Source organism: Phocoena sinus, chromosome 6 (assembly GCF_008692025.1).
Source record: "Phocoena sinus isolate mPhoSin1 chromosome 6, mPhoSin1.pri, whole genome shotgun sequence".
Classification (NCBI taxonomy): domain Eukaryota; kingdom Metazoa; phylum Chordata; class Mammalia; order Artiodactyla; family Phocoenidae; genus Phocoena; species Phocoena sinus.
In genome coordinates this window covers 19,550,282-19,570,320 of record NC_045768.1, presented here as the reverse complement: position 1 = coordinate 19,570,320, position 20,039 = coordinate 19,550,282, and the positions used below count along the sequence as shown (strand labels likewise).

At 46.1% G+C, this 20,039-nt stretch overlaps 2 protein-coding genes and 1 long non-coding RNA gene across 11 annotated transcripts in view; 2 read left to right on the top strand and 1 right to left on the bottom strand.

The window, feature by feature from the left end:
• Positions 1–4,392: 4,392 nt before the first annotated feature.
• ATP6V1G1 (ATPase H+ transporting V1 subunit G1) lies at positions 4,393–16,883 on the top strand. 2 transcript variants are annotated; one of them, XR_004350477.1, is made up of 4 exons: positions 4,455–4,642; positions 8,194–8,294; positions 10,229–11,101; positions 16,597–16,883. XR_004350477.1 is itself a non-coding variant. In XM_032635799.1 (3 exons), exons 1-3 carry the CDS (start codon positions 4,561–4,563, stop codon positions 10,400–10,402), a joined length of 357 nt encoding a protein of 118 aa, XP_032491690.1. In that variant the 5' UTR covers positions 4,393–4,560; the 3' UTR covers positions 10,403–11,226. The 2 variants fall into 2 exon arrangements, 1 of the variants encoding a protein (XP_032491690.1); XM_032635799.1 differs by lacking the exon at positions 16,597–16,883 and having other exon boundaries at positions 4,393–4,642; positions 10,229–11,226.
• Positions 10,724–16,888, bottom strand: LOC116755831. Its single transcript, XR_004350478.1, has 2 exons — positions 16,621–16,888; positions 10,724–11,369 (listed from the first exon to the last, which is right to left on the bottom strand). It is a non-coding gene; the product is annotated as an uncharacterized LOC116755831 (long non-coding RNA).
• Positions 12,127–20,039, top strand: part of TMEM268 (transmembrane protein 268) — a 29,839-nt gene continuing 21,926 nt past the window's right edge. For 2 of the 8 annotated variants that reach the window (XM_032635797.1, XM_032635790.1), the window contains exon 1: positions 12,127–13,553. The gene's annotated coding sequence lies outside the window, so the exon portion shown is untranslated. Of the gene's footprint in view, positions 13,554–17,076; positions 18,076–18,132; positions 18,268–20,039 lie in introns of those variants that run through there. The other 6 variants (XM_032635795.1, XM_032635794.1, XM_032635793.1 and 3 more) reach the window with 6 other exon arrangements.

The window sequence follows — 20,039 nt, the reverse complement described above, 5'->3', positions numbered from 1 at the left end:
ATGAAAAGAAGCTGAGAGGAAAGTCAAGAGACTCTTGCCAATAAGCTATCTAGTCATATCTGAGTCTGTGCCCATCTCTCTCAAATATGACATTCCAGTCAAAGCCCTGGTAATATAACCAATGTTTCCAATTGTGCCCTGTTATAAGGAGAACAGATTCTTAGGGAACTTATGCAAATAATGATATTGCCTGAAAATAAGAATATTCCCTAAGAGTTTCCAGATTCTAGAGGGATTAGGAAGGGAGAAAAAGATAAATGTTTCAATTCTGCTTACAAAGGTATAATTTACCAAATTGCTGTAAGGCATAGTTGGCATACGAGGAAAAGTTCCCTTATGTCTGGAAAAAAAACAGTAATATTTCAGACAAAAAGTCATAAAATTATATTCATATCCATCAGTTCATGTTTAGACAATCTTTGTGCCTGTTGCTCTGTGATCCACTCAGAAAGTTTACCTGAATACCCGATGGTATCATCAGAGACATTTTAAACTGCAAAAGATGCTTAGATGCTGACATTTAGAAATCTTCTTGACTGGCAGCTCTCAGGACTTAGACACTGGGTTTATAATTTGCTCCAATCGTTAACCTTTGTTTTTCTTTTGTCTCCATAGAAATGCTTATTAAATACCTGATTGCTTACACTTTACAGACCTAACTTTGAGAGCCCACTTGCATCACTGCTTCGTGAAATGAATTTAACTGGACTGACCTAGTGTCAGGACTAAAGGAATGGGCTTAATGAGATGGAACAATCTACCAATTCAGCTTCTGGACCGTGAAACTTCTTAAAAGAAGGGTCAAGAATGGGAATGTAGGAGAGCAAAATTTGCCGCCCCAAAATGTCTCTTTAGCATGCAGATTATTTTGAACTGAAAATAATCAAGGCCCAAAAAAGACTCAGGAAGAAACTTTGACCTTCCCCTTAACTGCCTGAAGAATTTAGATAGAGGACCTGTTACAGGAGTAGAGCTATCACCAGAGTTATCTGCAAAGAATGTGGGCTAAGTGTGTTGGGGGAAACTCTTAGAGACCAGAGTCCACTGTGAGTCCCATTGACCCTACCTGGCCCAGCAAACATTTATTCACCAAACATTTGCTTTTCCATCTTATGTCAATTGCCTTCCTCCCCTTGGAAATCCCAAACCCCTGCCCCAAATATCCTCTTTTGTCTTCAGCTGAAGATGGTATTTAAGGTGAAGATTTCAGCCATTTTGGTGAGTTACTGTTTTCCTGGGTCCCTCCATGCCTACATGTATCAAGCTTTGTTTGACTTTCTCCTGTAAATCTGTCTCATGTCAATTTCTTAGACCAGCCAGAAGAACCTAGAAGGGTCAGGGAAATTTTCTTCCTTCCCGACACCACAACCTACTTTCTGTCTCTATAGATTTGTCTATTGTGAACATTTCACATAAATGGAACTGTACAGTATGTGGTCTTTTGTGCCTGGATTCTTTCACATCGTGTTATCAAGGTCCAATCATTCTGCAGCATGTACCAGTACTTCATTCCTTTTTATGAACATCTAGTATCCATTGTAAAGATATGACACATTCTGTTTATCCACTCATCAGATGATACGCACTTGAGTCGTTACCACTTTGGGGTTACTATTATCCCTTATTTAATTTTTTTTTTTGGACCTGCTATGTGGCATGTGGGATCTTAGTTCCCCCATCAGGGATTGAACCCCTGCCCCCTGCATTGGGAGCATGGAGTCTTAACCACTAGACCACCAGGGAAGTCCCATATTTATATTTAATTTTAATTTTTTAATGGAGGTAGAGTTGATGTACAATATTATATGTTTCAGGTATACAACACATTGAGTCACAATTTTTAAAGGTTATACTCGATTTACAGTTATTATAAAATATTAGCTATGTTCCCTATTATGTTGTACAATATATCTTTGTAACTTATTTTATACATAGTAGTTTGTGGCTCTTAATCCCCTACCCCTACCTTGCCCCTCCCCCCCAATGGTAACCACTAGTTTGTTCTCTATATCTGTGAGTCTGTTTCTTTTTTGTTATATTCACTAATCCGTTCTATTTTTTAAAATTCCACATACAAGTAATACCATAGAGTATTTGTCTTTTTCCGTCTGACTTATTTCATTAAGCACAGTACTCTCCAAATCCATCCATGCTGTTGCCAGTGGCAAAATTTCATTCCTTCTTATGGTTGAGTAGTATTCCATTGTGTATATATATATATATATATATATATATATATATATATATACCACATCTTCTTTATCCATTCATCTGTCGATGGACACTTAGGTTGCTTCCATGTCCTGGCTATTGTAAATAGAGCTGCAATGAACATTGTGGTACATGACTCTTTTTGAATTATGGTTTTCTCAGGGTATATGCCCAGGTGTGGGATTGCTGGATCATATGGTAGTTCTATTTTTAGTTTTTTAAGGAACCTCCATACTGTTCTCCATAGTGGCTGTATCAGTTTACATTCCCACCAACAGTGCAAGAGGGTTCCCTTTTCTCCACACCCTCTCTAGCATTTACTGTTTGTAGATTTTTTGATGGTGGCCATTCTGACTGGTGTGAGGTGATATCTCATTGTAGTTATGATTTGCATTTCTCTAATGATTAGTGATGTTGAGCATCTTTTCATGTGTTTGTTGGCAGTCTGTATGTCTTCTTTGGAGAAATGTCTATTTAGGTCTTCTGCCCATTTTTGGATTGGGTTGTTTGTTTTTTGATATTGAGCTGCATGAGCTGCTTGTATATTTTGGAGATGAATCCTTTGTCAGTTGCTTCATTTGCAAATATTTTCTCCCATTCTGAGGGTTGTCTTTTCATCTTGTTTCCTTTGCTGTGCAAAAGCTTTTAAGTTTCATTAGGTCCCATTTGTTTATTCTTGTTTTTATTTTCATTTCTCTAGGAGGTGATACCCAGCTCTTTTGATCCTCATCACACCCTTAGAAGTGTGTACTGTCCTCCGTTGACTGACTGAATGAATTATGTTTTCTTGAAATGCCAAAAATGACAAATTTTCCCAGGAAATCATCGGCTGGAATTAAAAGTTCCAGAGATCAATCAAGCAACAGTTCTTGAATCGGGAAAGGAGTTTCTGATTTTAGCTTCCTTTCAACCCCACTCCTAACCTCATCAAATGAAAATGTCCTGAGGCAGGAATCCAGCACCTTCTGAAGTACAGAGATACTTCTACCTAAAAGTTCTGGCATCATTCTATGCTCGTCGTGCTTGGTGAATTCTAGATCATCTGGTCCTTTCCACAGCCCACAAGATTCTCAGAGAAGAGCACAATGGGTCAGATATTCCACTCTGCAGCCCTGGCTAGATCCATACACCTTATCTCACAGTTAACAGGGATTTGACTTCAGGCAAGTTACTTAACCTCTGTGAGATGCAGTTTGGTCAGCTACAAAATGGGGTTAATAACACTACTTCTAAGTTACCATAAGGAGTTTTCAAGCGTTTAGGACACTGCTTGTCATATTGTAAACTCAACCACTGGCTTCCTACCTCCCTATTTGCGGTGGGAGACTTCTCTGTGCCATGTTGCTCCCCCCAAATCCACATATGCATGTCCTTTTCCCCTAATCACGCTCCACCCCCACTGTCTCCCACTATCCTTTCCTGGCTAACTTCTCATTATTCTGATATCATTTTAAATACCACTTCTTTGGGAGAGTCTTCACAGTCACCTCCACACCCCCTCTTCCTTATTCCTTCGTAGAGAAACCTGCGTTTTTCCTTCATTACTTTACCACAGTTTGTAATTTTCCCTTTAGTTTAATCTGGTTTTGCCCATAAACTGCGTGCTCCACCAGGAACCTTGTTGGTCTCGCTCTCTGCTGTATCCTCAGTACCAACAGCGGTCTCCGGTCGCAGCAGGCATTCATCAAATATTTATGGAAAACACTAATCCTTTCCTGAACTTCGGTTAAGAAAGGGAAAACACCCTTCCTCAAATCACACAGATTAGTGGCAGACTTCACCCCAAGTCTCCCTATTCCCAATTCAGATTCCAACCCAAGAGCCTGGCAAGAATTTAGCCTGTCCCCAAATATATTCCGAGTGCCAAAGAAAATTCCAAACAGGGGCGGGAGTACACAGTGGGCAAAATAGGGGAAAGTGATTTGACTTGGCCCCTCCTCTCTGGATCTCGATGTGAGCTTACTGTAAAGGGAGGGATTACTGCAATAACGACGTCGCAGAGCGGCCACAAAGATGGAACCAGAGAAAAGACAGACCTTGAAAGGGCCTTGAGCTGCGTGTGAGCAAGGAAGACAGCAACAGCAGGTCCTACGCAGGCGCAGTCAAGGCGCTCTGGTCTCCCGCCTCCGTCCCGTCCCGCCCCGCCTCGCCCCGCCTCACCTTACCTCTTCCCCTCCGAGTCACAAGACGCCAAGTGAAGTCAGCTGACGCGGCGTTGCGGAGGTCACGTGATGGTGCGCGGGGCGGCGGGCGCAGGCGCAGATCTTGAGCAGCTGGGTTAGCTGACCCGAGGGGGCGATAGAGCCAATTTAGGCCTGTCTGTGGCGTCTCGGAAACGCCGCCGCAGCTATGGCCAGTCAGTCGCAGGGTATCCAGCAGCTGCTCCAGGCCGAGAAGCGGGCCGCCGAGAAGGTGTCCGAGGCCCGCAAGCGTGAGTTTGGGGTTGGGGCGGCCAGGCGTGGCGCGAGTCCAAGAGTTGCGGGCAGGCCGCGGGAGGTGGTAGGTGGGTGAGGCCCGAAAAACTGCTGACGGGGCCGGGGGCGGGGTGGGGGGGTTGGTTACAATCGCACTCGCTGCTCTCTGGATCCGAGGCTTTGGAAGTCTTGTAGGTCGCCTGAGAGCTGCGATGTAGGCTAGTAGATAGGGCGTGGAGACAAAGTGGACGTCCTTCTTAGGGTCGTCTCGGGGGTGTGTAACGTGGATTATCCAAACGGAACGCGTTGTTCTCCCCCTTCGCACTTATTCCTTTGGGGTCCTCCGTCTCACTATAGGGAGCCACCATCTACACTTTCGCTCAGTCTGGAAACAGTCCTGTTTGCCAGGTCTCAGACCCTCCCTCGTTCGCCATGTTTAGTCAGTTGCCAAGGTTTATTTGTTCACTTTTTCTCCATCCCTGCAGCCAGCATCATTAGTCCAGGGCATCAAGTTCTCTGAGGCTCCCGTAGTAGCCTAATTCGTTAATTCCTTACACTTGTTTTTTCAGTGCTGTTAATACGTGCCAAACACGGTATCTGGGACATCTGTGGTCTTTACTGCGGTATTCAAAGCCCCAGTGAAGGAAGCAAATTTGGGGTAGATTAATTGCAGGTGCGAGGAGGGCTAGAGTTGAGAAGTGTGAGGTTGCTCAAGAACTTAGCAGGTAGATCGAATCTAGATTGGTGAGTGGGAGGCTTCCTCCTCTTTTCCATTTGGTTCTCCTCACTGCAGTCAGTCATACCTCTCAATTGCGGATATGACTTCCCCACCGCCCCTGTAGTCAACAGACGTTTAGTGCTTGCGCAACGAAGCCTAAATTCCTTAAGAGGGTGTAGGAGGTGCTTTTGCATCAGGCTGTGGCTTTCTTCTCTAATCTCCCTTTTTAGGTACTCGCTCCAGACATAGTGATTGCTCAAAGGCGCCCTGGTTGATTTCCCCTGCAAGCCTTTGCACAGCTGGTTCCTGATTGGAAGAGCCTTTTCCTAGTTACTCTTCATCCTCTAACACTTAGGCTTCTTCAGATATCAAAATTTAGGCAGTAGTTCTTCCAGGAAGCCTTCCCTGACTTCATCTTTTCCCCTCAGACTAGGCTAGGAGTCCTCCCCAAGTACCTATTCCCGTCATCACTGTGCAGTAAGCTGTTTCTTTATATGGCTCAGTCACTAGACTAAGCTCCTGGAGAATAGGGACTATGTCTGATTTAACTTTTATATCTTCAGTTTCCCATCTGGTGAGATAGATGTTTCTATTCCTATTTGACAGATGGGAAAAATGAGGCTCAGAGAAAAATGGTATGACCATACCCTGGGAAACAACATAGCTGGGGTAAAATACCAAAAACGATTAATCTTAGTAATTTCTTGGTGTGCTTTCCCCCAGAATAGGATTTATATTCTTATCCCATACCCAAGTAGATTTCAAGCATGGCTCTTTTACTTTTTCAATTAGGGGTTGTGATACTCTGTATTTCATTGGAAAAGCTTTCTTTGAGGGAGCTGGAGATGGGAACAAGTCTTCTATTCTTGCTCTGGTGACTGGGAAGTTCTGTGTCCCTCATGGAGTATTTCTGATCATGACCTTGACGCAGTATTTCCAGAATGACTTCTCAGAGTTTGTCCTGTGATAGCTCAGCAGCGGAAGTTGTATCTGTTGGGAAGCATGTGAGAATATTTGGGGGAAGTGCAAGGACAGGTACCGGGCATATGGTAAGAATGATTCTGAGTGCCTTGGAGGTAGGGGTCATATTATACATCTTCCTTTATCCCATCAGGCTTGGTGCACAGACTTGTATATCTCAGGTAGCTATTACATAGTGACTGAAAGAATTTGTTTTAAAGGAGTGAGTTTATGGCTAATACACATCTCAGAATTTGCGGTGGTTAGGAACAGAAGTATCGAGAAGACCTATAATTTGAAGAAGTTACTCTCTTTCTTGATCTGTAATTATGGTTGACACACCCAGCTAGGAATGGGGAAGAGGCAGTACATGATGTGGTAAAACGGTCCAACCCCAGTTTTTCATGAAATCGTTGCTTGGACCATAAACGTTTTAAAAATGTGTATGTGGTTTGTCATTGGGAGTGAAACAAAACGCTGGCCTCCACATGTAAGGCCCACAAACAACAAGATTTAAAAGAAATGATTTCCTCCTCAGATATTTTCAGGTTTTCAGAGAAGCCAATGAAAATTGAACTTTGAAGGTGTTTGCTGACAGGCGGAGAATGGTTTACTAAGTAATTAATTCAGGGAGCCATAGTTGTTGGGAGTGATCAGGACAGTGGTATTGTGAAATTATGTGGAGCTACTGCATAATGTTCAGGCTGTTAAAATTTGTTGGTTTGGAAAAGAACCTTGACTTTGGAATATGGCTTTGAATATATAGCAGAGGAGGAGGACAGCATGTGGGGCATTGGGATAGAAGTTGGCTCCGGCAGACCTTAAATAGTAGGCACTAAATAGTACTGGAGTAAATATATACTTGGAGAAATAGTCCTTGTGGGGCTTAGACACCTATTGATTGTTTTAGACTAGCCTCATGGAGGATTGATGTCATGGGGTCATCACCAGTTCAAAATCCTGTTGTTAATCAGGAGGTGGAAGGTTAAATTCAGTTTCATTCACCTACATGGGCTGCCTGGGATTTCGGCAGTTGCTATACAATGAATTATAACAGCTTGCTTTTAGATGCAGGATGTCTTTTACTCTGAATTAAATAAATCCTCAATTGATTGTCTAGGACCTGCCCCCCTCCCCCACCATCACATTTGGGTGTCTTAGAAGTTTGGTGAACAGGGAAACTTGTTGGTTGATCTTGTGGTCTGTTTTCATAAAGCCTCTGATAGAACCTAGAGACTTTTTCCAGCTTTATGTTAAACTATGCTCTTCTAAAAACCAGAGCCCCTGTGTCTCCTCACTTCTTAGATGCTTGTGCAGTCTTATGTCCAGTGCTCCCCATTCAGAATTCCTTCCCAGAACCACTTTTACTTATTTCCTTGTGCACAGGCATGGGTTTTAGTTTCCAATATTACATCATCTGTTTCATTAGTTACAGTTTAGGTTGATGTCCGTTGGGAGTGTATTAGCCTCCCTGCTAAGCTTCTAAGCCGAGCTCCAATTGTAATCAGCAGCTTACTTAGGTGTTTACTTCTCAGGAAGAGAGAGAATTCCCCAGATGGCTCATGTCACCCATTTTATGTTGGTTCTTAGTAGTTGAGATTGAGAGAGTATTCTGACACATTCCAAAATTTTTTGCATCATTTTTGCGGTCTACTGTAGGTATAGAAGGCGGTCCTTTTTATCTAGTCACTTGCTTCTGAAGTACAGTCTAGTTAAGTACAGGAGGCAGGAGCTTGTACTATTAGTTAGCTCTGAATTCTCTCTCTCCCTCTTCCCCATCCATGTCTCTTGAGACTGTATCTTTAAACTTTGTGCTTGTTTATTGGAATTTACCATCTCAGTCTCTGCTTCCTCTTCTGCTTGTCTCTTAACCACTTCCTTTGAAAACAGGAAAGAACCGGAGACTGAAGCAGGCCAAAGAAGAAGCCCAGGCTGAAATTGAACAGTACCGCCTGCAGAGGGAGAAGGAATTCAAGGCCAAGGAAGCTGCGGTGAGCTCAGTTTATTTTCATTACTGCCTTAGTTTCCTGAGGCTTCCTTCTCCTCCTCTTCCCCTTAGGCTCTCAAAATATCCAGCGTAGCTCAGAGATTCTGATTCTGGTAGAAATGTGAAAATTTGGTTACTGGATGCTTAGGCTGAATCTCTGAAGGTGATTAATTTTTAACTAACATTTGAATCCTAGTCTTAATTTATTCAGTTAAATTATTGAGTTATTAATAGATATAATTAGATATTAAATATAGATAACTTATAGATAAGTTATTTAATATATATATTGAATATAGATATTATTAAATATCTTTCGAACAGTTAATGTGTGCCAGATGCTAGAGGATCAGCTGTGAACAGAAATAGACATGGCCCTCATGGAGTTTAGCGTACAGCCTGGTGGTCAGGGACACTTAGTAATAAAGTGTCTGGTGGTCAGGGACACTTAGTAATAAAATGCAAACCAACAACTGAAGAGGGCTGTAATGGTCATAAACATAAATCACATGGAGCCCCACTTTAGTCACTTATCAGTAGTATAGGCTAGACCACAATGTGTAAGATGTGTAAGATGCATATAATAATAGTACAAAAACAGATACAGAAAGTACAGAGAAAGTAGGGAAAATTCTGGAAAAGGGAAAGGATGGAGGAGGCTTCGTAGAGAAAAGAACCTCTATCAGGACTCTTGGATACAGGCAGCAGAAAACAGTTCAAACTGGTTTAAGCAAAATGGAATTTATTGACCTATATGCTTGGAAGCCCAGGTAAAGGCTAAGGTTTTTTGGGGTTTTTTTGCGGTACGCAGGCCTCTCACTGTTGTGGCCTCTCCCGTTGCGGAGCACAGGCTCCGGACGCGCAGGCTTAGCGGCCATGGCTCACGGGCCCAGCCGCTCCGCGGCATGTGGGATCTTCCTGGACCAGGGCACGAACCCGTGTCCCCTGCATCAGCAGGCAGACTCTCAACCACTGTGCCACCAGGGAAGCCCCACTTGGACCTCTCTGAGCCCTGGTTTCCTCAACTGTAGAAAGGGGAGTGATAGCCTTCTCATAGGTTATGGAGGAATAGGTAACAGGTCATATGAGAGAATGCTCTGTAAACTGATGTGTTACACAAATGTGAAGGGATATAGTTGTAAACCTTCATAATGAGGTGATAGCAGTTTAGGTGATGAAAAGATTCAGGCACAAAAAAGTGATACCTTAAGAACCTGATAAATCACGTTCTAATAAAGTAGGCATAACAGTTAACAATGAGAAGACAGTGGACAGTGAAAGAAAATCTGTCCATCAGTGTGTGTGTTAAGTTGTAAATGGAAACTGAAGAGGTGAGACATCCATGCACTAAAAATTTCAAGCAATAAAACAGGGCAACAATGAAGGGATAGTTTCCCTCTCACCCAGACCCACAGTCCTCTTTAGAGATAACCACTGTTAACAGTTTCTTGTGTATTCTTGTAGAATATTTCTACTTGAAAGAACAGATGTCACGTATTCTTAATACTGGTGAAACCACTGTTGAACTTAAGAGCTAAAACATTAACCAGTAATGGTGAAACTCTATATTCCTTCTAAATTGTGTTGCCTTTGTGTTTGTTATTTTTTAAGAGCTTTTTTTTTTTTTTTTTTTTTTTAAAACACCATGTATCTACTCCCTTTAGAACCACACAAGGAGACATATTACTAACCACCAGGCCTCAGGTGTTAGGTCTTTAGGTTCATTCCAGTCTCTGGTTAAGGCTGCACGTGAGGCTGTAGAGGGATGTGACTGTGGAACCCTGACTTCTCTCACGCTCTTCAGTCATGCTGCTGATTACTTATATTCATTATGAGACTGGGTTTCTTCAAAAGTCAGAACGTTGCTTATTAAATGTTGTTCCTGTCCAGCCGGAGCATCGTCCTGACGTTCCCTCTGTCATTGCTCCCCGACTCCAGGCTCTGGGATCCCACGGCAGTTGCAGCACTGAAGTGGAGAAGGACACCCAGGAGAAGATGACCATCCTTCAGACCTACTTCCGGCAGAACAGGGATGAAGTCCTGGATAACCTCTTGGCCTTTGTCTGTGACATCCGGCCAGAAATCCATGAGAATTACCGCATAAATGGATAGGGGAAGAGCAAAAGCGCTGTGCCGTGGATTGGCATTTTAGATGCCTTCATAGAATATGAGGCTTTAACAAGGCTTGGGTTATATTCTTGTGAAAAGGCATTAAATTATTTCTGTATATTATATAATAGGTCCCTTCACTTTTTGCAGAATAGCAATCATAGCTTCTTTGTACAAACTTATGGCCTATCCAAAGATTTTATCTTTTTACCTCACATTTCTTAGAAACTTAATGGGTATATGTTGTCTGTTTTCCTATGCCTTTTTGCTCGAGTGGCATATTATGAACACTGACTTTTTCTTTCTTAGATATAGTTTTTTTTCTTTTAATTTTATGTCATAGCTTTATGTTGCAACTCTACTTGTTCAAAAGTTAGATCATGAAGGTTCCTTCCTATGACCTTAGATATAGTTTTAAAAAAAAACAATTTTCTTAAGAAAGAAAGGGATTAAATTTTTTTTTTTTTCCCTCTTTCTTGAAGGTCAGGGGCTTTATCTATGAAAAAGTAGTAAATAGTTACATGTAACCTATGTGAACAGCCAGCCTTAAAATAGTCCTTTCCGGCTAAGAGTTAGAACAGTGGGTACTAGTATTGGGCTGCTTTTGGTTTCTCTTATTTAAAATTACTAGATGATAGAATTCAAGAACTTGTTGCATGTCACTACTTGGTGTACTGATACTGTACGAATAATCATTTAAAAGTCAAGACTCTGTCATGCATATTTTTCCCCTCTGCTTCATCCTCTTTGATAATGCAAAATGTACTTTGACCCAGATGTTCTGCAGAATTTCACTAAGGAAATTAAATTAGCACATGTATCACACACATTCTCGTACATACTTAGAAAATATTCATGGTGCATATCTTAGCAGGAAGGAAATCACTTCCTTGGATGATTTCACCCAACAACTGTTTTGAAAAACAGCAAGCAGGGGACTTCCCTGGTGGTCCAGTGGTTAAGAATCCACCTTCCAGGGCTTCCCTGGTGGCGCAGTGGTTGAGAGTCTGCCTGCCAATGCAGGGGACACGGGTTCGTGCCCCGGTCCAGGAGGATCCCACATGCTGCAGAGCGGCTGGGCCTGTGAGCCATGGCCTCTGGGCCTGCGCGTCCGGAGCCTGTGCTCCGCAATGGGAGAGGCCACAACAGTGAGAGGCCCGCATACTGCAAAAAAAAAAAAAAAAAAAAAAAAAGAATCCACCTTCCAATGCAAGGGACAAGGGTTCGATCCCTGGTCAGGGAACTAAGATCCTACATGCCACGGAGCAACTCAGCCATTGCTCCGCAGCTGCTGAGCCTGTGTGCTCTGGAGCCTGCTCGCCCTAATAAAGACTCATCGCAGCCAAAAAATTAAAAAAAAAACCACACACACACAAAACAGCAAGCAACTAGTAGATCTGAAGTTTGCCTTTTCTCTAGAGCACCCTGTCCTGGGGCAGCCTTGGACAGGTTATCAAGCGTGTTTCCTTCCTGGTGGGCTAAATGCTGAGTGCAGTACCTATAGTAACTTCACTCTAGCACTTAAGAATTAAATGCCCTCTGGACTTCCCTGGTGGCACAGTGGTTAAGAATCCGCTTGCCAATGCAGGGGACAGGTTCGAGCCCTGGTCTGGGAAGATCCCACGTGCCGCGGAACTACTGAGCCTGCGCTCTAGAGCCTGCCAGCTACAACTACTGAAGCCCACGCTCCTGGAGCCCATGCTCTGCAGCAAGCAAAGCCACCACAACGAGAAGCCCACGCACTGCAAAGAAGAGTAGCCCCTGCTTGCCGCAACTAGAGAAAGCCCGCGCAGCAACGAGGACCCAACACAGCCAAAAATAAATTTATATTAAAAAAAAAATGCCCTCTGACCCCCTAGAAGCTGAAAGTCTTCCGCTGCAAGATAATTTCTGGTACGTAGAAACAATTGAAAGAACATTGTGCTGAAACTGTGGGGGAATTAGAGGGCCTTTTAAAAAATTGTATCTTTTATGTGACTGAGGATGGGTGAATCTCAGGCCACTTCCGTCTCTAGTTGCTGTTCCCTCTCGCAGAATTCCTCATAAGAATTTTCTATATGAGCTCTTCCATTTTGTACTGTTCAGGCACTCCAGTCAGGCTTGCCATGCCATTGAAACTGCTTGCTCGTCAGGGTCAGCAATGATGACCTAGTTGGGGTCCAGTCCTCTGCCTGCTTGACCTTCAGTATCATTGGACAGGGTTGGCTATTCCTTCTTGAGACACTTTCTTAGCCTCCCTTCTGCAGCCGTGTGCTGCCTTGCCTCTCCAGTCTCTTGCTGGTTCCTCCGCATCTTTTCCTGTGGTTTTGTTCTTGTGTGTCTCTACGTCCCCATTTGAGACCATCTACATTTCATGGCTTTGATACCATCTATATTGAAGACCCAAATTTGTATCTCCAACTGTCCTGAACTCTAGAATTCTCAGATTGTTTATTTGATATTTTCATTCAGTTATCTGGTAAGCATCTCAATCCTAATATGTCCCAAACTATACCTGGTTTTGTTAGGACTTTACTCCTGGTATGGCTAAGTGTATCCAGACCACGGTCAGCAGTGTCCTTGACTTCTACCCACTGGATGCCAGTAGTACCCTGTCAGTTGTGACAACCAAAAATGTCCCCAGACGTGGTCAAATGTCCCCTGGGGATCAAAACCACCCAGTTGACAACTACTGTTAAAGCAACAACAAAATTACTGAAAGTACCACACGATCCCTGGAACATTCTAGGTACTCAAAAATTGTGTCCTAATTTTCCAAAATTTGGTTCTCCTTTTCTCACCCTAATCATCCTTGATTACATGTCTAATAATAGCTCTTATTTGTTGGTATAGGATATACTCTGAAGTCTCAGTGGCTTTACAACAAAGATTTCTTACAATGTTTGATACATGTTGGGTGACCAAGGCAGCTGTTCTCCATGTGGTGATGCAGTGATTCAGATCACCTCCACTTTGTGGTTCTACCATTTTAGCACATGGTTCCCATGATTCCAGAGGCAAGGGAAGAAAAAGTTGGCAAGCGTGCACCAGCTCTTCTATGCTTACGTCCTGAAATAAATGACACTTGTTCTCAGCTCACTGACCCTCGTGCATCACGTGAGCCAACCTGACTGCAAGGGAGGCTAAGAGATGAGGCAGATCCTGTGGTTATTTGGTGAGTAAAAAGTCTCTGTTTTAATTGCAAACAGTAGCTTTCTCCATGCCAGCTAGTGACCACGTGCATTGTTACGAGCAAGAATATTTTGAAAGGCATCTTTTTTCCCCAAGTAGTGGGTCTCAACAGTGGGTTTCAAATGTTCGGTAAACCATGTTGTAGACAAATGTGCTGTCATCTAGGCTTTGTTGTTCTATTTATAGAGCACAGGCAGAGTAGATGTAGCCCAGTTCTTAAGGGCCCTAGGATTTTCAGAGTGGTCAGTGAACATTGGCTTCAACTTCAAGTCACCAGCTGCATTAGCCCCTAATAAAAGAGACTGTCCTTTGAAGCCAGGCACTGACTCCTCTCTAGCTATGAAAGTCCTAGATGGCGTCTTCTTCCAACATAAGACTTGTCTGCATTGAAAACCTGTTGTTTAGTGTAGCCACCTTCATTCATTATCTTAGCTGGATCTTCTGAGTAACTTGCTGCAGCTTTTATGTCAACAATTACTGAATCATGGAGATGGCTTCCTTCCTTAAACCTCATGAACCAATCTCCACTAGCTTCAGCCTTTTCTCTGCAGCTTCCTCACCTCTCTCAGCCTTCACAATTATACAGAGTTAAGGCCTTGCCCTGGATTAGGCTTTGGTTTTAGGGAATATTGTGGCTGGTTTGATCTTCTATCCAGACCGCTAAAAACTTTCACCAGGGACTTCCCTGGCGGTCTAGTGGTTAGGACTCCGAGCTTCCACTGTAGGGGCCCCGGGATCGATCCCAGGTTGGGGATCTAAGATTCCACAAGATGCACAGTGCAGCCAAAAATAAATAAAAATTTTAAAAAACCAAAGTATTTCTTCTGGTTTTGACCCAGTTTCCTGACAAATAGCATGTGACTTGTCTAACTCCCTGCACATTCCTGCCAAGGACAGTGGTGTGTCTAGGCCCAAGCTCTCCCGTGCGTATCTTACAGGGGAGTACTCACTGTGTGATGTGACTCCCAGGATTTCGAATCAATGTAATGGAGCCAGGAGCAATGGAACGTACTGTGGGGCGTGCTTTTGGAAATACTCTTTAAGATGGCTCTAATTAGTGGCCAAGCCTAGATTTGAACCCAGGTCTGCCTGACTTCCCAGCCTGGGTTGCTGTATGATTTAGTTCAGTGTGTTCTATGGCAGTGTTTCGAGCAGTGTGTTTCTAAAAGAGAAAGTCAGTGACTCTACAACTGGCAGGCAGGTTCCAAAAAACAAGATCTAATTTTTGATCTTTGCCTTTTCACTTACTCATCCCATGGTTCTGAGGCTCTCTCCTGTCCTGTCTGCTGCCACACTTGAAGATTCTTCCAGGCCAGGAAGAAGTTCTTTCCCTCTTGCTTCACCAAGGTTGCCAGCTAGTTGGCAGCTAACCCTCAGACATGGGCCTGTAACCCTTGCAAACATGACAGGACGAAGGGGCTAAATGCTGAGTAAGGGTGGCTTTGGCTGGGGTTTGTGGTTATTTGGATTTGTCTGTAGTTGAGGCCCTGATAATTTCATTCATAGCCATTCATTCTCTAATTCAGATGTGTGTAACAATAGCTGGGGGCCAGCTCTGAGCATGGGCAGAAACAGCCCTGTGCCCCAAAGGTTTATTCTCCTTTTGGGAAAGGGGACACTGAACATTGACCGTAGCGAGTGCTAGGTGTGGCCATAGGTTAAGGAAGAGTAACTATAAGAATGGGGGACTGGCCTGGGCTCAGGACAGGAGAGGGCTCCTAGAAGAAGGGCCCTTTCAGCTGAGACCTGAGAATGTGTCAGTTATCTGGGCAACGAGGTGAGGATGAGGTTTGAGGGTTACATTCCAGAGGGAGAAGGATGGCAACCACTGAGAACTGGAAGTGAGAGAGAGCACAGGTGTAGGAGGAACGAGAGATGGTCTGTGCTCTTGGAGCTTAGGGTTTTCAGAGGTTGGGGGACAGTGGGTAAAGATGAGTACAGGATAGGCTGGGGGGTGGGGAGGGGCTTGGGCCTACCACAGAGAGCCTTGTGAATCCATCAAGATAGCGCCACTGAAGACTGCTTTCCAGTGGACTTTACTAGGTATTACTCACCTTTTATCAGATTTCATTCATCTTTCTCCATTCTCCATGGAGCCCCCATTCCCTCACGCCATAGTGCTAGGCCTTGCCATTTACTGTATTTTCGGAGATGCAAAAGAATTGCCCAGAAATGCAGTTCACTTTTTTCTTTTTTAAAAATTTATTTATGGCTGCATTGGGTCTTCGTTGCTGCACAAGGGCTTTCTCTAGTTGTGGCGAGCGGGGGCTGCCCTTCGCTGTGGTGCACGGGCTTCTTGCGAGCCACAACTACTGAGCCCTCGTGCCACAACCACTGAAGCCCGTGCGCCTAGAGCCCATGCTCCGCAACAAGAGAACCCACCACAGTGAGAAGCCTGCAGTTCAATTTTACTCAGCACTTTCTGCTAAGCACTTCATCATCTCATTTAATTCTTAAAATCTCTCAGTTTAGCAGATATTCTTATCCTTTTATAAATGAGGGAATTGAAACTCAGAGAGGGGAACTGGCCTGTGCAAGTTCACATGCCAGTGAGTGGTGGAGCCTGGTCAGCCAGTTCCAAAGGTCCACGTCTTCTGCCTCCTTAGCAAAGGAGGCTGATGTGTCAATGTTCAAGCTAGAGAGACAGGCAGTGAGAATGCAGAGTGAAGGTAGCTCAGCAGAAAGGGCAGGAGTATGACATCTGGCTTCATGTAGGAGGTAGGCCTTGCTGGGGAGGCAGGATTTATTTATTTATTTATTATTAAAAAAAAAATTAAACCTATTTTAATTTATTTATTTTTGCTGTGTTGGGTCTTCGTTTCTGTGCGAGGGCCCTCTCCAGGTGTGGCAAGGGGGGCCACTCTTCATCGCGTTGCGCGGGCCTCCCACTTTCGCGGCCTCTCTCGTTGCGGAGCACAGGCTCCAGACACGCAGGCTCAGCAGCTGTGGCTCACGGGCCTAGTTGCTCCGCGGCATGTGGGATCCTCCCAGACCAGGGCTTGAACCCGTGTCCCCTGCACTAGCAGGCAGACTCTCAACCACTGCGCCACCAGGGAAGCCCGGGAGGCAGAATTTAGATGGTGACCAGTTCACACACCTGTCCCAGGATCCCTTTCAACATCCAGTCAGCAGGTAGAACTCCAACAGCCCATGAATCTTGCTCCCATGCCCCCAGATTGTGTTTTGGGAAATTAGGCAAACTAAATAGAGATCTTGTGTGTCTTGCTCAGTGGTACCCAGAACAATGGCTGGCACTCGGCAGGCCCTCGGTGTCGATCTTTTGATGAATAAATGAATAAACTAATTTTTAGTAGCCTGCTCCCTGGGTGCTCACTTGTCTGATGAATGCGGATGCTGCCTGGGCAGCATCAGGTGCTTGTTGCTCAATCACTGCCCTGCTCATGTCCCCAAGCACTCCACCTCGGCCTCTGGCAGAGCATGAAGACAGCTGTATCTGCTGAAATTAAAATTGCACCCATATTCTGACTCGGCAAGACTACTTGTAGATACGCAGCCTGTGGCATGTACCCGGCACTGTGGCTATGACCATCCCAGCAAGGCCTGTGAGCAAGAGTGGGAATTCCCCTTACATGTCCACGAGCGGAGAGAGGCAAAGGAAAGAAAGAGCCTTCCTATTACGATACATGGAGGTGAGTGCGCACCCCTTAAAAAGAAACCAGACAGAGGGGAGTGTTCTGGCATGAGGTGAATGCCAAGGAACTTTGCTGAATGAAAAAGCAGGGTGTCCAACAGAACAGAACAGGTTCCCTTTTGTGTAAATGCACAGTGTACACATCTGTCCATACGTTTCTATGGAAATGTACGCAAGGTTAGTGCTTTTCTCAGGGAAGGGGTTAGTTGTCACTGTAGACACCCCTGAAGTCTCGAGTGATGGTGCTGGGGGTGGCAGCCAACGTCTAGTGAGCGGCCATCATGTGTCCTGCAGTTGTGTACACTTCACACCGATTATCTGATTAGAGCTTTACACAATCCCATGAAACAGTATCATCTGTTGTTTACAGAAAACTAAGGCACAGAGAGGTTAAACACTATAGCGAAGATGACCTAAAAAATCGGAGATACCTGGCTTAGAGCTCAGGGAGCCTGATCCCTAAACCGATGCTGTTAACACAGTGCACATATAACTTTTCATTAAAAAACAAGTCCCTAAGAAATTTCTGGTCCAAATATTTCTTCATCCACCGGGTCCCGTGACTGTCAGACATGGGCTGGACCTCAGAGGCAAGCCGCTGCTCTCACGACGGGGAGACCGAGGCTCCGAGGGGGGTTGGAACTCTTTCCGTCCGGGACGCGGTGACCCCCCCCCCCCCCCCGCCCCCGCGCCTCAGAAGCGACGCGCGTGGTCGGCGAGCGCCGAGGCGCTTCCCGGCGTCCCGGGAGGGAGCCCGGCTTATGAAAGGCAGCTCCCAGCTCGGTTCCGAAGCGGGTCCGGGAGCCGGCTTCCCTCTGGGCCCCGAGGCGAGCCTGGCGGGCGGCTCCTCCCGGTGGGGTGACCGCGCGGGGCCGCCCCGGCCCGGGGGCGGGACCCGGGAGGGCGGCGCGCGGCGCGGGCGGCGGGCGGAGCGCGGGCAGAGGTGCCGCGAGGGTGCGGCGTTGTGGGGCGGCGGCGCCGCCCGACCTTCGGCGTCCCCGGGACCCCCGGGCGGCGGTGAGGGCGGCGACGGCGGCGCGGACGGGTGAGTGTGCGCGGGCCCGGGGCGCGCCCCCTGTGTTCGCGCGCGGGCCCGGGCGCGGGCGGCCGCGAGCCCAGATTTGAGCCGCGCGGGTCCCGTGCTGCCGCTGGGCTCGCGTATCTTGGTCTGGGGTGGGCGCCGCGGGCCGCGTCCGCTTTCTTCCTGCGCCTTTGGGCCCCATTTCCCTCTGTCGTAACTGGGAGCTGCTCTCGGGCGGCTCCTGGGAGCCGGTGGGCTTGGGACAGTGGGAGTGATTTCAGGGTGAGGGAGGCCCAGAGGCAGCAGACCCGGGAGGAGACTTGAGGGCAGAACCTGAAGCTAGACTCAGCTGCCCAAGGCCAAGGCCAGATGCGGCGGAGCATCCCTTGCCCGAATGAGCTCGGTTCCGTTGTGGCTCCATCCCCCACCTGGCTCCTTGACCTTGGAGAGTTCACTTTCGTTTCTGGGTCTTAATTTTCTCATGTGGAAAGTGGAGAGCTTGGAGCCATTGCCTCTCAAGGCTTTTCCACCGCAAAACTACTGTGACAGACCCTCTGTGGTCCCTTGTTGGGACTTTCCAGTTTAACAAAACAAAACCTGACTTGTGAAAACTGTAGGAGTCCCCTTCTCCCCCAGCACACACGAAGGCACACATGCACACCCCTCAGTGAGGCACAGGGCCTCCTGGGGAAGCTGGGCACTCAGTGTCTGCAGAAATGGAGACCTTTGCTCAGCGGGACTTTTAGGATATCTTCCTTTGCAGAGGCTTGCCACTCAGCTCAAAAAGATGGATAACTGGAAGGTCTGGTTAAGTGGAATCAGCAGTGGGAGTTAAGGAAGCTGGGAAGTGGATGACCCGTTAGTTACAGGAACCTCAGGGCTGCGCTCGCTCCCTGGCTCTGACTCCACCCCTGGTGCCTCTCCCTCCCTCCCTTGTCCCCTAGGGCTAGTGCAGGGCTGAGTGGGGTGGCAGGTCAGGACACACTGATGGGTGATGGGTCAGCACCTGCCCTTGGCCAGTCTTGCCAACAGCCCTCGTGCCCTCTGCAGCCTCCAGGTTGGATGAGGGGCTGCAGGGTGAGTGCAGAGGCTGCCCTGATTGGGCCCATCCTGGCCTCTGGTTTGTACCTCTCCCTACTCGGTAGCCCCTTCTCTTGCTCTACCTTTGCCGAGCCAGGAGCCTCTTTCCCTGCTCCAAGAAGCCTCCTGAAACACTCTTCCCTCATTCCAAGGCGCTGCCGGCTCCCTCTGACTGCCTTCTTTGGTCATTGTCTGTTTGTTATTTCTCTTTCTCTGAGTCTCTCTTTCCCACCAGATGGTGGTACCCAGCAGGGAGGGCTGAACAGGGACTTAAGATTTTATTTCTGGTTTTATAGTTTAGAAAGCACAGGGCCTGGCACTAGAAGGTTCTTAGGGAGTGTCTGTGGAGTAAAAATAATGATTGCTATATTCCTTTTTGCCCCATGCTGCTCTCGAGTGATTCAGGTATGAATTCTTTAAACCTCACAACAGCCTCGTTACATTATTCCCATTTACATGTGTAGAAACTGAGGCAGATACAAGTCACTTGCTCCAGGTCGTACACGTGGGAAGTGGCAGGACTGTGCAGGTTGCTTTTATCCATTACGCTAAATGGCCTTCAGGTGAATGAATTCTCCTGGTTGGGACTTTGTGGAGGCTAATTGGACCAACTGGGGTGCTGGGATTTCTTCTTCCCAAAGACAATGTCTAGTTGTGGGATTTTGCAACTAATGAACCTTCCATGCAGTCTGGAAGGATGTCTGTGCAGCCCCAGC